General features: G+C 45.5%; 1 protein-coding gene across 2 annotated transcripts in view; it reads right to left on the reverse strand.

Moving 5' to 3' along the window:
- The window catches only part of RHNO1 (RAD9-HUS1-RAD1 interacting nuclear orphan 1), a 75,465-nt gene that overhangs the window by 56,159 nt on the left and 5,651 nt on the right, over window positions 1–13,655 (reverse strand). For both annotated transcript variants that reach the window (XM_086952813.1, XM_086952814.1), the window contains exon 2: window positions 426–685. In XM_086952813.1, the coding sequence (XP_086808939.1) occupies window positions 426–593 (168 nt within the window). In that variant the 5' untranslated portion in view covers window positions 594–685. The remainder of the gene's footprint in view (window positions 1–425; window positions 686–13,655) is intronic.

Genomic DNA, 13,655 nt, shown 5'->3' on the forward strand with positions numbered 1-13,655 from the left:
CAACAAAATAAATCAATGAGGACAGGCCCCCAACCCTATTGAAAGTAAAGTGTGAGAACATCATGCACTTGCACACTAAAGTTGGAGTTAGTTGCAAGGGGATCCTCAGCTTTTGGTCAACTAAACCCATCAACATGGCACAACATGACCTGGACAAACAGCTTAAAAAATGTCAGATATAGTAGTCATTCAGTAATGAAGACACTTGATGAATAAAACACAGGGGTAGAAAAGAGTTGGGAGATCTAAAGAGTTAATACCTCTCCAGTCACATAAATGTACTAATCAGTCAGGCAAGCTTCCACCATAAAGATCAAACGAAATGCAATAAAAGCAGACACGTGTACAAAGCAATCCCAGAACCTGGAACCCAATTTTTCTGCATTCCTTAAATTAGCTTAGTACAGAAACGCTCGTTTACATACCCAGGATGTTGAAGTGCTTTGGTCAAGAGGTTTGGCAGGAACATATCGAGGGTTCTCAGCTTTCTGTAAGGGCGATCCATACTGATGAATGGGACCATGCAATGGGTTTTCGATGAACGGTAGCTGGGGTTTGCGTGGGTTGCAAATAGATTTCTTCCTACGAGGCATCAGCACTCAAAAGACCAGCAGGTGAAACCCACATGATGCCTGCTAGCAGATCCTGTACCAGATGGCATTCCAGAGGAGGACAGATTTCAGATCTTAAAAAATGAAATAGAAAAAAGTTAGTTTTTCATCTACAAAACTTCCAGTTGGCAAAAAAAGCATTCAGAGTTTTCACACTGCACATACATTCAGCCTATTTCAACAATACTTAATATGACAATATCAAATCAAGGCTCCTTCACACCGTATGAGTTTCTGAGCGTATGTACCCATTTTTACAAAACCTCCAAAAACAGCACAAATGGGCCTTCAAGACCGCACAAGGGATTGTCATGATGGAGCGAGGACTGGTAGAAAAGAGACTTGCTCAGAGATAATCCTCTTGTTTAACTTCTAATATTGTATTAACTACATATTGTGTAAATTAATAAGCACAACATTAAACATACAAGAAAGAGAAGCTTGCCTAAGTGTATTACTAATAAGTAACTTGAGTGAATTTAGTAAATGGCGGCTAACAGAAAAACTGTACTGCGCATGCATCAGCTGCATCTACGCAGTATGACGAGCTGTCGTCTAGAGGGAATTTCTTGCGCTTGCGTAAATGCTATTAATATGGCTGACTGAAAGCTCACAGCATCTGCTTTGCCGAAACGAAAACATGCTATTTTACTAATGCGGGGAAAGCATAAATAAATGAATGGGATTAGAGTAGAGATAGGTGGTATACAGTGAAACCATTTATGTTCAAATTTAACATAAATCTTTTTGACTCTTATTAGTGCGTGTCTTGGGCCTTGCGTATGAGACTAAAGTCTGTGGGTCACCTGATTCTTCACGCATGCGTGAATGACCGAGCTGACAGAAGTAATGTGACTCTTGAACGTCGTCCAAGGCCAAAACTGATACATACTCTGGGAACCAGCTTGAGAACCTCTAAGATGAATGGGGAACGGATGAAGTTTATACTTTTGTTTCTAATGTGATGTGAAAACAGATGGGAATTAAAAGTCGTGAATAAAAATGAAGGGGTGGGATCTTTTGAATACAGAACCACTTTATCTTAAATTAACTTACTTAGAATAGGATCGCAAAAGAATCTTGAGGAGGAAGACAGTGTCAGAGAGGGGTGCTACGTAAGAGTCGGTGGTAGAGTTCAAGTTCAAGTTTAGTAATTTGTATAGCGCACTACTCACCCAGAGGGTCTCAAGGCGCTTGTGGGAGGATGGGTGCAATACTTATCGAAAAGCCAGGTTTTGAGCTGCTTTCTGAAGGAGAGGTGGTTCTGCGTAAGACGAAGGTGAGTGGGGAGAGAATTCCAAGTCTTGGCTGCTAAGTAGGAAAAGGATCTTCCTCCCATGGTGGTTCTATGGACGCGCGGAATTGCAGCGAGGACTTGATTGGATGAACGAAGTTGGCGGGTGGGTGTGTAGAAGGATAGTCGTGTGTTGAGGCATTCCGGTCCTAGGTCGTAGAGAGCCTTGTGTGCGTGGGTGGCGAGGCGGAATGTGATTCTCTTGTGTACTGGGAGCCAGTGGAAGTCTTTAAGGTGGCCGGAGATGTGAGCATGACGGGGGATGTCCAGTATGAGTCTGGCTGAGGCGTTTTGGGTGCGTTGGAGTTTTTTCTGTAGTTTGGCTGTGGTACCGGCGTAAAGGGTATTTCCATAATCCAGTCGACTAGTGACCAGTGCGTGGGTGACTGTCTTTCTTGTTTCGGTGGGGATCCCACGGAATATTTTTTTGAGCATGCGTAGGATGTTGAAGCATGAGGATGAGATGGTGTTGACTTGTCTGGTCATCGATATGGAGGAGTCTAGGATGAAGCCCGGGTTACGTGCGTGATCTGTAGGTATGGGTGCTGTACCCAGGGCCGGTGGCCACCATGAGTCGTCCCAAGCAGAGGGGGGTGATCCTAAGATGAGGACTTCCGTTTTGTCCGAGTTTAGTTTTAAACGGCTGTTCTTCATCCAATCGGCTACTTCTTTCATTTCTTCGTGTAGATTGGTTTTGGCGGTGTTTGAGTCTTTGGTGAGGGAGAGGATCAGCTGGGTGTCGTCTGCGTAGGAGATGATGTTGAGGTTGTGTTGTCGTGCGATGGATGCGAGGGGGCTCATGTAAATGTTGAAGAGGGTGGGACTGAGCGATGATCCTTATGGTACGCCGCAGATGACTTCGGTGGCCTCTGATTTGAATGGAGGGAGGCGGACTCTCTAGGTTCTTCCTGCGAGGAACGAGATGATCCAGTCCAGAGATTTTCCTTGTATTCCGACGTTGCTGAGGCGTTGTATGAGGGTGTTATGACAGACTGTGTCGAAGGCTGCGGAGAGGTCAAGTAAGATGAGGGCGGCTGTTTCTCCATTGTCTAGTAGTGTTCGGATGTCGTCTGTAGCTGCGATGAGGGCGGTTTTGGTGCTGTGTTTGGCTCGGAATCCGGATTGCGAAGGGTCGAGGGATTTGTTGGATTCGAGGAAGGCGGCGAGCTGATTATTTTTTTTATTTTTAAAAACCTTTATTGTGCAGTGGTAAAAGTACAAATACGGGCCTACAACCATAAGGCCGGCCACGAAAACTGTTGAGGCACTGGTGCATACATTACGGCGACACTATAGCACATGAGGATCGTAGGCAAACATTGAGAGTTACACTGTAAAACAACGTGGTATCGTGTCTCAGGGGCATTGAAGGTTAATTTTTAAAGGTTTTTTTTTGTGTTGCAACTATTGAAGTCCGACATTATAATTTCACATAAACAGCAAATAAAGAGAAGAAGCCCGTGCAGGCGAGACGTAACATTACCAACAGTTGTATCAAGTAATCCAATTACCCAAAAAGCTAGTTCCCCCAGGCGGGATGGCGGCGTAAAATTCCTACAGCAGAAGTAGCAGAACTAACATAGCACCCAGTGTCCACCGCCACCCACCCTATTCTAACCCTGACACGGACCCAAGAAAGTATAAAGAAAAGAGGACGAACAACGAATAAAAAAAGGCACCATAGAAACTGAAACAGAAAACGAAAATTCCCCAACCCCCCACCCTACACGCATGCAGAGGCTACGGCCTGCCCCCCCCCCCACCCCCCCCCAGCAGTGTGTCTGTCGCCCAATAAACCCGAAATATAGAAGAAGAAACAGAGAAAAGAAAGAGGAAAAAGTATAATCCTTGAAATATAGGGAGTAAGAAAAGTGTAGACTAATCTATAACTCCCATGAAATGAGGAAGGTGGGTGGGGAGGAGCCACCAGATACCAGGCTTCCCGGACTCACAGTCATTACAAAATTTCCTACGTCGTATGTAGCACTAAAGTTGGGAAACATCGCATCAAATGAGAGCAGAGTGGTTTACCCCTGGACCCCCCACACCGCACAGAACCACCATCCCAACAACAAAAATAAAACAACAGGACTTAGTAACTGCGACCTTAAATGAGGAAAGCAACACACCCAGCACATTCAATATATCAAAAAGCGTTCCAGTCCAGGTCATCACCAGTCGATCGGGCAAAACCAACGTAAGGAACACCATCAGCCCTGGCCTGAACGTCGAAATCCCTCCAGGCATGGCCGCCGCTGTGAGCTCCCCTCAGGCAGAACAAAGGAGCAAGATGGCCGCTTCCGACAAAGAAGGCGCAGAGGAGGAGGAAATGAGCGCCCCCAGTCACCAGCACGTTCAGTGCCCAAAATGACGGACGCCCCCTCCATCGCAGGATGACACACACTCCACAAATGCAGAGAAAGAGTTACGGAGGCAAAGGCAGCGAGGGGGGCCAGCACCTGGGAAGTCGTTAAGTGATGCCATAGTGACGACTCCGTAGTCACAGTATCAGGCATCGAAATGGAGGGCGACTTTGCAACTGTATCCTCATCAAAAGAGAAACATCCAACATTGTAGCCGGAATCATTCCGTACCGCCGCACTCTCACGCTGCAACATTGCATCCGGGACAGGAGTAGTTAGCAGCAGCAGGGGGGCAGTCGGTCGCGGTCGTCTCAGATACGGTGCAGCTCCCTCAATCTGTCGCTCCAATACTCAAGCTTGTCGCCGCCATGTCGCCCGCAAATCGGCAAGGGCAGCCAGGATATCGCCACGAGTCGGGTCCCTCTGCAATGTCAGCTGGTTCGCATTGCACGGCGGCTCCCTCAAATCAGTCACCAGTCCGAGGGCAGGCAGGGCATCGCGTGCTGGGGACAGGGAGACAGCTTCCATCTCTTTTTGCAGGGGGGGTGTCATGGCTACCCATGCAGTGAGCACGCAATGAAGAGAGGGGGGCGACTTCGCAGGCGAGAACAAGGATAGTGAATGCCACCGAAGGAAGCGCGGCTCACAGATCTAGGGCAGCGCAGAACGAGAGCCCCCTCGCCAACTAGTAGTGCGAGCGGACCGCGGCAGAGAAGGCACCCCAAGATGGACTCCGTCCAGCCCGCAAGCAGCGTGTCAGGGGAAAGCACCGTAAGAAGGGCTCCCGTCTCGCCAGTAATCAGTTCGACCCAGCAGGGAGCCTCACCACAATGGAAGGGGCCGATGCCACCCACCTCCGCGATCGGCTGCACTCCCGCATTAGTCGGTACCTTCCCAGCGTGTCCCGTTGACGACGTTCAGCCGCGTCCAGTGGCGGCGATCGGCTCCAGGTCCCGGGTCAGCATCGGAGGTCGGCAAACAGTGCGAGTTCACCGTAGAAACAGTCGGCAGAGGTCTCAGAGGAACGCCAGTGACATCAGTGCGTGTGTGTCTCCGTTTTGACGCGGTGTAGGCAGGATTGAAGGCAGGATTTCGATGCAGGATCGGACGACTTGCGGAGCCGGGAGCTCACACGTCCGTCCCGTCCGCCATTTTGGCTCCTCCTCCGGCGAGCTGATTATTGACGGCTTTCTCAATGACTTTGGCTGGGAAAGGGAGGAGTGAGATGGGGCGGTAATTCTTAAGTTCAGAGGGGTCTGCTGTGGGTTTCTTTAGGAGGGCGCTGAGTTTGGCATGTTTCCAGCTTTCCGGGAAGGTAGCGGAGTTAAAGGAGCAGTTGATGACATCGCGGAGATGGGGTGCGATGATGGAGTCTGCTTTGGTAAAAATGTGGTGGGGACATGGGTCGGTTGGAGAGCCTGAGTGGATGGAGTTCATCAGGCGGATAGTGTCTTCAGTAGTGATTGGGTTCCAGGCGCAAAGGTTGTGAGATTGCTGTTTTGGTTCGGAGGTGGGTGGAGTGGTCTGATCTTCGGGCTGGTTATCAAAGCGGTTATGTATGTCGACGATTTTGTTGTGGAAGAAGGAGGATAGAGAGTCGCAGAGGTCTTGGGATGGAGTGATGTCGTTGGTGCCGGCGATAGGGTTGGTAAATTCTTTGACGATGTTGAATAGTTCCTTGCTGTTGTGGGCGTTGTTGTCGAGTCTGTCCTTGAATGCTGATTTCTTGGTGGACCGGATCAATTGGTGGTGTTTGCGGATGGCATCCTTGAAGGTGGTCAGGTTGTGAGTGGTTGGGTTTTTTCTCCAGGATTTCTCGAGGGTACGACATAACTTCTTGGATTTCTTGAGGTCATCGTTGAACCAGGGCGCCTTTTTGCTACCTTGTTTGATCTGGTGGTTTTTCAAGGGTGCTAGTTCGTTCGCGCTGTGGGTGATCCATTGCGTGAGTTTGGTGGCTGCTTGGTTTGGGTCCGATGATATGGTAGGAGGGTTTTGGGTAAGCGATGTGAAGAGTTGGTCAGTGGAGATTTTGTTCCAGTTTCTTCGAGGAAAAGGTTGTGGGGGTTGTGAGTCGTGGTCTTTTTGTAGATGAAGTGGTCCGTCCAATGAAGCGCCGTGGTGTGATCGAAGGAGATGTGTTTGCTGGAGGTGAAGATCGGGTCGAGCGTGTGTCCGGCTATGTGGGTGGGGGTGTCAACAAGTTGTTTGAGTCCGAGATTGGCCAGGTTGTCCAGGAGGGTGGTGGTGTTGCTGTTGTTTCTATTTTCCAGGTGGAAGTTGAGGTCTCCCAGTAGGATGTAGTTCTCGGATGTGAGGGCATGTGGGTTGATGAAGTCAGTGATGTGTTCGTTGAATTGCGTGCGGGTTCCTGGTGGTCTGTAGATGAGGGTGCCTCTAAGTGTGGTCCTGGGGTCGGTGTGGATCTGGAAGTGAAGGTGTTCGGCGGTCGTGAGGTTGTCGTCGGAGCTGGTCGTGATGCGGATGGTGTTCTTATGGACGATGGCGATGCCTCCTCCTGTTTGGATGGAGCGGTCTTTTCGGATGATCTTAGAATTGTTCGGGATGGCTATGGCGATGTCGGGTGCTGATGAGGCGTTCATCCATATTTCAGTAAGGAAGGCGACGTCCGGCGATGTAGTGTCGAGTAGATCCCAAAGTTCAGTGGTGTGTCTGTGGACTGAGCGGGTGTTCAGCAGGATGCACTTCAGGTGGTTAGAGTCGGAGTTGTGTTTGGAGGAAGTGGGTTTGGTGTGGGTACAGATGCAGGAGAACTTGCAGGAGTGGCAGGCGAATGGTCCATTGGTGTGTCCTGGGGTAGCTGCGCAGCATTGTGGTGTGCGTCCTGGGTTGAGGGCAAAGAGGGTATCGGCGGCGTATGTTATGCGGGGTGGGGGGTGTGCGAGGTCCGGGGGGACTGGCGCTGGGCGCGGTCCAGGCGCAGATGGGCGTAGATGCTTTGGCGCGCGACCGCTGCGCGCAAGAGCATCTGACATATGCGGATAGTGGGAAGGGAGGGGCGAGGGCGGAGCAGCTGGGAGACGGGGGATGGCAGGGTGTTGAGCCGGGCAGGGAGGCACAATAATAAACAACAAAATGGATGGCCCCGAGCCAAAATTGAAAGAGGAATGGGGCACAATCACTGAAAACGCAAGTTAATTGGCAATGGCACCGGCACAATCAAGCACAAGACAAATGATTAAGGCATGGCAGCACAGCACAGTAAATCATACACAAAGCGCACTTTCGCACTATAGCGCTATTTTACTAATCTATTGTGCAGTCAGGCACTACTGGTAGCGTGAGCTATGCAAATCGATTCCAAGCAATTTAAAGCAGTTTAGCAGTCTCAAATGTCGTCTGGCGCTACGATACCACTCGGGAGCTGGGAGCAGCGTGAGGAGTGACCGCTTCTGAACTATCCTGTCCCGATGCCTTTGTCACCTGATCTTCCCCGGGGACCCTTCCCAGCTCCTCGGCAAGGGGGTTGGTTTTTACACCATCCTTGGTAACTATATTTTCGTGTATGTGCAGATGTGCTGTTCTCTCTATCCTCTTCTTTTTGAGCAACGTCATTGCAGAAAATGATATACATTTGTTTGACTGATTAAATAATTGAATCTTCCTTCCTATAAGTAACGGTGGCTGTACTGTACTTTGTAAGTGGTTCACATGAACTTAATCTAGATAAAGATTCAAAATATTTCCAGAGTCTGTGGTTCTTTCATCAAATGTAAGTAGAATATATTTATGTAATATCACCATCAACTAGTTCAACTAATTTGGTCCATTGACCAGAGAAAAGAACTTTTTGATCAGTGAAAGATTAGTTGAGAATAATTAGATTCTAATCTAGAATGATAAAAAGTACAAACAATTGACCCCAGTGGTTTATTACCAGTAGTGTGAATCTGTGTTTATGGGGCCAGGTGGGTACATGGTATTAGAGTACCTGTTGCTGGTAAGCCGCTGGATCAATCACACAATCGAAAAAGAAGAGGTAGCGCTTCACCTCTGATGGTTTTACTGCAAATGAACCCTGAACATATAACTCAATCCCAACCACCATATGGAGCGCTTTAGTGTGTCACACAAGTAATTAATAGTTCATTATATATATATATATATATATATATATATATATATATATATATCTAGTATTTCACACACAGTACATCCAAGTGGATGATCCTTCTTTCAGTCCATTAAAACACTGGAGACATAATGTTGAATCCCAAACATTCTGTTTTATCCTCCAAACATGAAATACAACCTAGCTGACCCGTTTCGTCCTTAAACTGAGTCCAGGTGGCAGATACTTCCCATGTGGGCCCTCGTCTGGGGACTATAGTATTTGCCACCTGGTCCTCAGTTCCACGTTGGTCAACATACACTCTGTAGGAAGGAAAATAAGATAGGATAAAATATTTATCCCTGATGAAGTCCTCTTAAGGACGAAACATGATGGCAGGGCTTGATTTTGATGTTTGAATGAATGACACAAAATCTTTGGGAGTCAACATTGGCTCCAGTATTTTAATGGTTGAAAGAAGAATCATCCACCTGTGTGGAATTTGTGTGAAATACTACCCACAATGATTTCTCACGTAATCGGCTAAAGTGCTACCTATGGTGGCTGAGACCGAGTTGTACCCATGTTTAGTCTACCCCCAAAAGAGACTTCAATGCAAAATTTAACAGTGCATATTTTAAAATATGGATAAAAGAGAGAAATTATTAAAAAACTAGTCAGCTTTGTGAAAAAAACGAGGCCCACAGCCATCGAATCGACCTTCGTCGAGACTTAAGAACACTGTTTGAATGACAATTTTGTGCTCTAGCAAAGCTCACTGGAACCAGTGGCAGCCTTTTTGCAACATGGTTTTATCCTTGTTTTTTTTAAAATTCCCTTCCCCTTCCCTTTTGCTACTTACTATTCCTTCCCCATTTCTTAAAAGTTGTTTTAAATGCCGCAGAATGCTATACATTGTAATGGTTTTAATTAAGCGAGCAATAAAGAATTACTCTACTCAGTAAATGCAATGATTCTGGATTACGACAACTTGTGCTGCAAAAAACTGTAGTAGGAAATGTTTGTCTTCTGTATATCACTACGTTATTGAGGCTTCAATTCAGTTACATGTTTTTGAATAGTTATAAGTAACATAGAATTGAGTAACTCCGCGTGCGCCGACTTATTAGATTTAGCAAACGCATGAAGTCAACTTTGTCATGCTAACAGTCTTAGCTTTGATAGAAAGCTAAAGTCTTCTACACTGTAAAGGGTAGAATAGGCCAGTTTACACTTTGATGCTACAGTCGAGTGGACGCACTAATGCAGGTTGTGTCACATCGACAGATTTCACACCATACCTTCTACTGGCACTCACTTGAGAGCTCTCGGACACTCACTCTCGGTTGGCGTCATAAGACAGCATGAAAATAGCACAGGCAGTCTTTAAAGCGCTGTGGCTTCCCCCAGTGATCGACTTACACCTTTAATAGTTCACCTCAGGCACAGATGCGAATAATGTGAGGGCAGCTGGCCTAACTACATTCTCTCATTGTCAGTAAATGCTCGGACTGTCCCTTATGCCAAGAAACTGGCTCTCGAGTCCTGCTGCTCTGGATTACTGTTTTGCTCTTCCCAGGTTTATAACTTGATAACTCTCAAACCAGCACCTTCCTATAGACATTCTTTGGCATGGCACTTAAGAGGGATTTTAGTGCCTACACCAGCTGCAGCAAGCGATCTACTAATCCAATGACAAGTTAGGCAATAATAAGGAAGAAAAAACAGCTTCAGAATAGACGACAGCTCCTGTTGTCAGTGGGTACATTAGCTGTTTGTGTCCCCCCACCCCCAACCCCCCCCCCCCCCAGAAGTCAAATCTTCAGGCCCTTTTGTTGAGCTGTGCCAGTGTAGTCATCGCGTGTAAGAAACGATCTCTGGCTGCATAGGTCTATGAATGAGTATTGTTAATGTTATAGCTCGCATTAGCACTCCAGGAGTGGCACAGCTGTGCAAAAGTCCCCTCTAAACCGTTGCACTCCCTTTATACTTACGGCAAAACATCACACTGAAATATTACAAACTAACAACTGCCAGCATAAAATTATTACACGTAAGCTAAATGAAAACTTCTCAGCTACTGTGAAGTAGAATGGTTAGTTTGTGTGCAGGAACACTCAGGAGGCGAACTGGTTGTAAGAAAAGATTTATTTCCATGAAGACAGCATATCCACAGGAGCACGTCTGCACTCAGCAACCTTCAACTGTATGAATGCCTAAAGCCACAGTTGGAAGCTACTGGATGAAGACGCCTCGAGAAATGCATCTCTTGAAGATAAACATTCTTCAAGAGATGCGCGATCACAAGAACTAACTGCACGTGCAAGTGAACAGAACGCATAACACTAAGCACTCTACATCTCCTACCTCCCCACAAAATAAAGAAATATAGAAATTACAAGAAAACTTAACTTAAATAGAAATCTCTAAAGCGTGAAGGAAACGAACAATTTCTATGAGACCTAGATGGTAAATCAGAAGAGGAAGAGGGGAAGGAAGAACAAGAAGCTTCAGCATTTCCTAAAATATCTTGAGAAGGAAAAGAAACATCATTTAAAACTGGAGCTTCCAGCTGAGTTATAAAATCATAAAAGGAACAGGAGGGGCTCTCATCACCATGCTTTGTTCTAAGAACCTTCCTAGCCTGTTCAGATGTTAACTTTACAACAGCACGTTTGTTACGCCACCCTCTTTTATCCAAAAACAGTGATCCTTTAGATACTTTGAGGACCTGAGTTAGAAGTGAAAACTTTGACAAACCCTTCTTCACTCTATCAACAGTCTTCACTATAACCCAATCACCTACTACAAATGACTCTGGAATTGAAATTACTTTAGAATCAAAGTTCCGCTTCTGCACTTCCTGTTGTCTTGCAACATTACTTTTAACAACTAATTTGTCTGAACAGGCTATACATTTAGTCTTTTCTGAAGCCAAATCCTTAATCCAGGAGGGACAGACAATACCATGTGGATTCCTCTTTTTTAACAGCCTGAAAGGGGATATGCCTGTAGTAGAATGAGGGGTAACTAAGTATGCCCAAACTTTTTCCCTTAAAAAATTCTCAACATCCATACCACATGAAGTTGCAGTCTGAATGCCCTCTTTCAAAAACCTGTTCAAACGCTCAATCAAACCATTTGACGAGGGAGAATAAAGAGCAACTCTTAAGTGTTTCACATCAAACCCCTTTAAAAACTCTTCCATGACACCAGAACAGAAGTGTGAACCATTGTCACTAACAATTTCTCTTGGAGGACCCTCTGACCTAAAAACTTGTTTCAAGAAACTTATTGCTGACACAATCTGGATTTGCACAAAAATCAAAATCAAACCACTTTGAATGATAATCCACAATTGAAACTATGTAACGCTGAGACTGCGAAAGAATCTCAAACGGACCAGAAAAATCAATGGCCAGCTTGTCCCAGGCCTCTTCAGGAACTGGAACATTGTGCAGTGGTAAATTCTGTAGCTTCCAGTGTTTATCTGAGACCAAACAAGTACTACAAGCGTCAATCCATTCATTTACATTTCTCTCCATGGCAGGCCACCAAAAATGTTCCTTCAACTTACGTGAAGTCCCACCAACACCTAAATGACCCTGGTGAGCTGCCAAAAATAACTTCTTACGCAAGGCTAAAGGAGGAACACATCGATCTCCCCTAAAAATAACTCCATTAATTATTGTTAAATCCCCAGATACCTGCGCAAAAGACTTCAAAGAGGCAGGAAGAGAACGTATTCTGGGCCAACCTGATACTATCAAATTCTTGACAGCCAAAAGAACATCATCATCCGAATAGCATTTAAACCAATCCTCCTCTGAAATAGACAGTGGAGAAAACACCAAGTCTTCTAAGGAGGCCACAACACACTCAACATCATCCTCCAGCACATTATCATCATTATCTAAAGGCAACCTCGAAAGAGCATCAGCTCTCATGTTCTTACCTCCAGCAATGTGGTGAATACTAAAGTTAAATTCATGTAACTTGGAAAGAATTCTCACTAACCTCGAAGAGGCTTTTCCAGTGCCATTTCCGTTCAAAAGATGTAACAAGGGCTTATGATCAGTATAAAGCAAAAATAGAGAACCCCAAATGTAGACCCTAAACTTTTCAACTGACCACGCACAACCAAGAGCCTCTTTTTCAATGGTGCTATAGTTGCACTCAGCACTGTTAAGTGACCTAGATGCAAACCCAATAGTATGTTCCACAGAACCATTCCACTGAGAATAGCACCAAGGCCCTTCTGACTTGCATCCACATAAATGCCACATTTCAGACCTGGAGTAAAAGATGATAATGCAGGTGAATTCACAATTACCTTCTTGATGTTATTGAAGGCTATATCTGCTTCTGCATTCCACAAAAATGCAATATCCTTTTTAATTAACACTCTAAGGGGTTGAACCAACTGGGAATAGTTCATGACGAACCTAGAATAATACTCAGTGAGACCGAGAAAGGATCTCAAAGCATCCTTATTACTTGGTACGGGCACATTTGAGATAGCTTGGGTAAGTGAAAGTTTAGGTTTAATACCCATAGTAGAAATCGAATTACCCAAATAGTCCAATTCCTCTACAGAAAATGTTCATTTCTTTTCACCAAGGGTAATGCCAACATCTCTGAAACGTGTCAAAACAACTTGCAGATCCCCGATATGCTCATCCACACACTTTGAATGAATCAAGACATCGTCCCGATACGCCTGGACACCCTTAACATCACACAAAACACTATCCATAAATTTTTTAAATACACTCGCAGCGTTCGCCAACCCAAAAGGAAGCCTCAAGTATTTGAAGGCCCCAAATGGGGTTATAAATGTGGTGAGCTCCGTTGAGCACTTTGTCAAAGGGATTTGGTGATATGCACTCCTCAAATCCAAAATAGAAAACTATTTAGACTCCGCAATTCCAGTGAGGAGCTCCTGTATCCTTGGCAAAGGATGACAGTCAATTAAGATGTTTTGGTTTAACGACCTAAGGTCAGCACATAAACGAATACTAGAGTCCTTTTTTTTAACGACCACAATCGGACTGACCCACAAAGATGAGTCCACAGCTTCAATTATTCTTTCTTCTACCATCTTCATTAACACTTTCTTCAAATCATCTCTCACACTAAGAGGTACATTCCTCAACTTATGTATAACAGGGACCGCATTAGGCTTAAGGCAAATACGATGTTCATAATTTTTGATCATGCCAACAGAATCATTAAAAACTTCTGGAAAATCAGAAACAATTTTGTTTACAATTCCTACATCAACAGAATTAACTGAGCAAAAGTTACTTTCTTCG

Source organism: Lissotriton vulgaris, chromosome 1_2 (genome assembly GCF_964263255.1).
Source record: "Lissotriton vulgaris chromosome 1_2, aLisVul1.2, whole genome shotgun sequence".
Lineage (NCBI taxonomy): Eukaryota > Metazoa > Chordata > Amphibia > Caudata > Salamandridae > Lissotriton > Lissotriton vulgaris.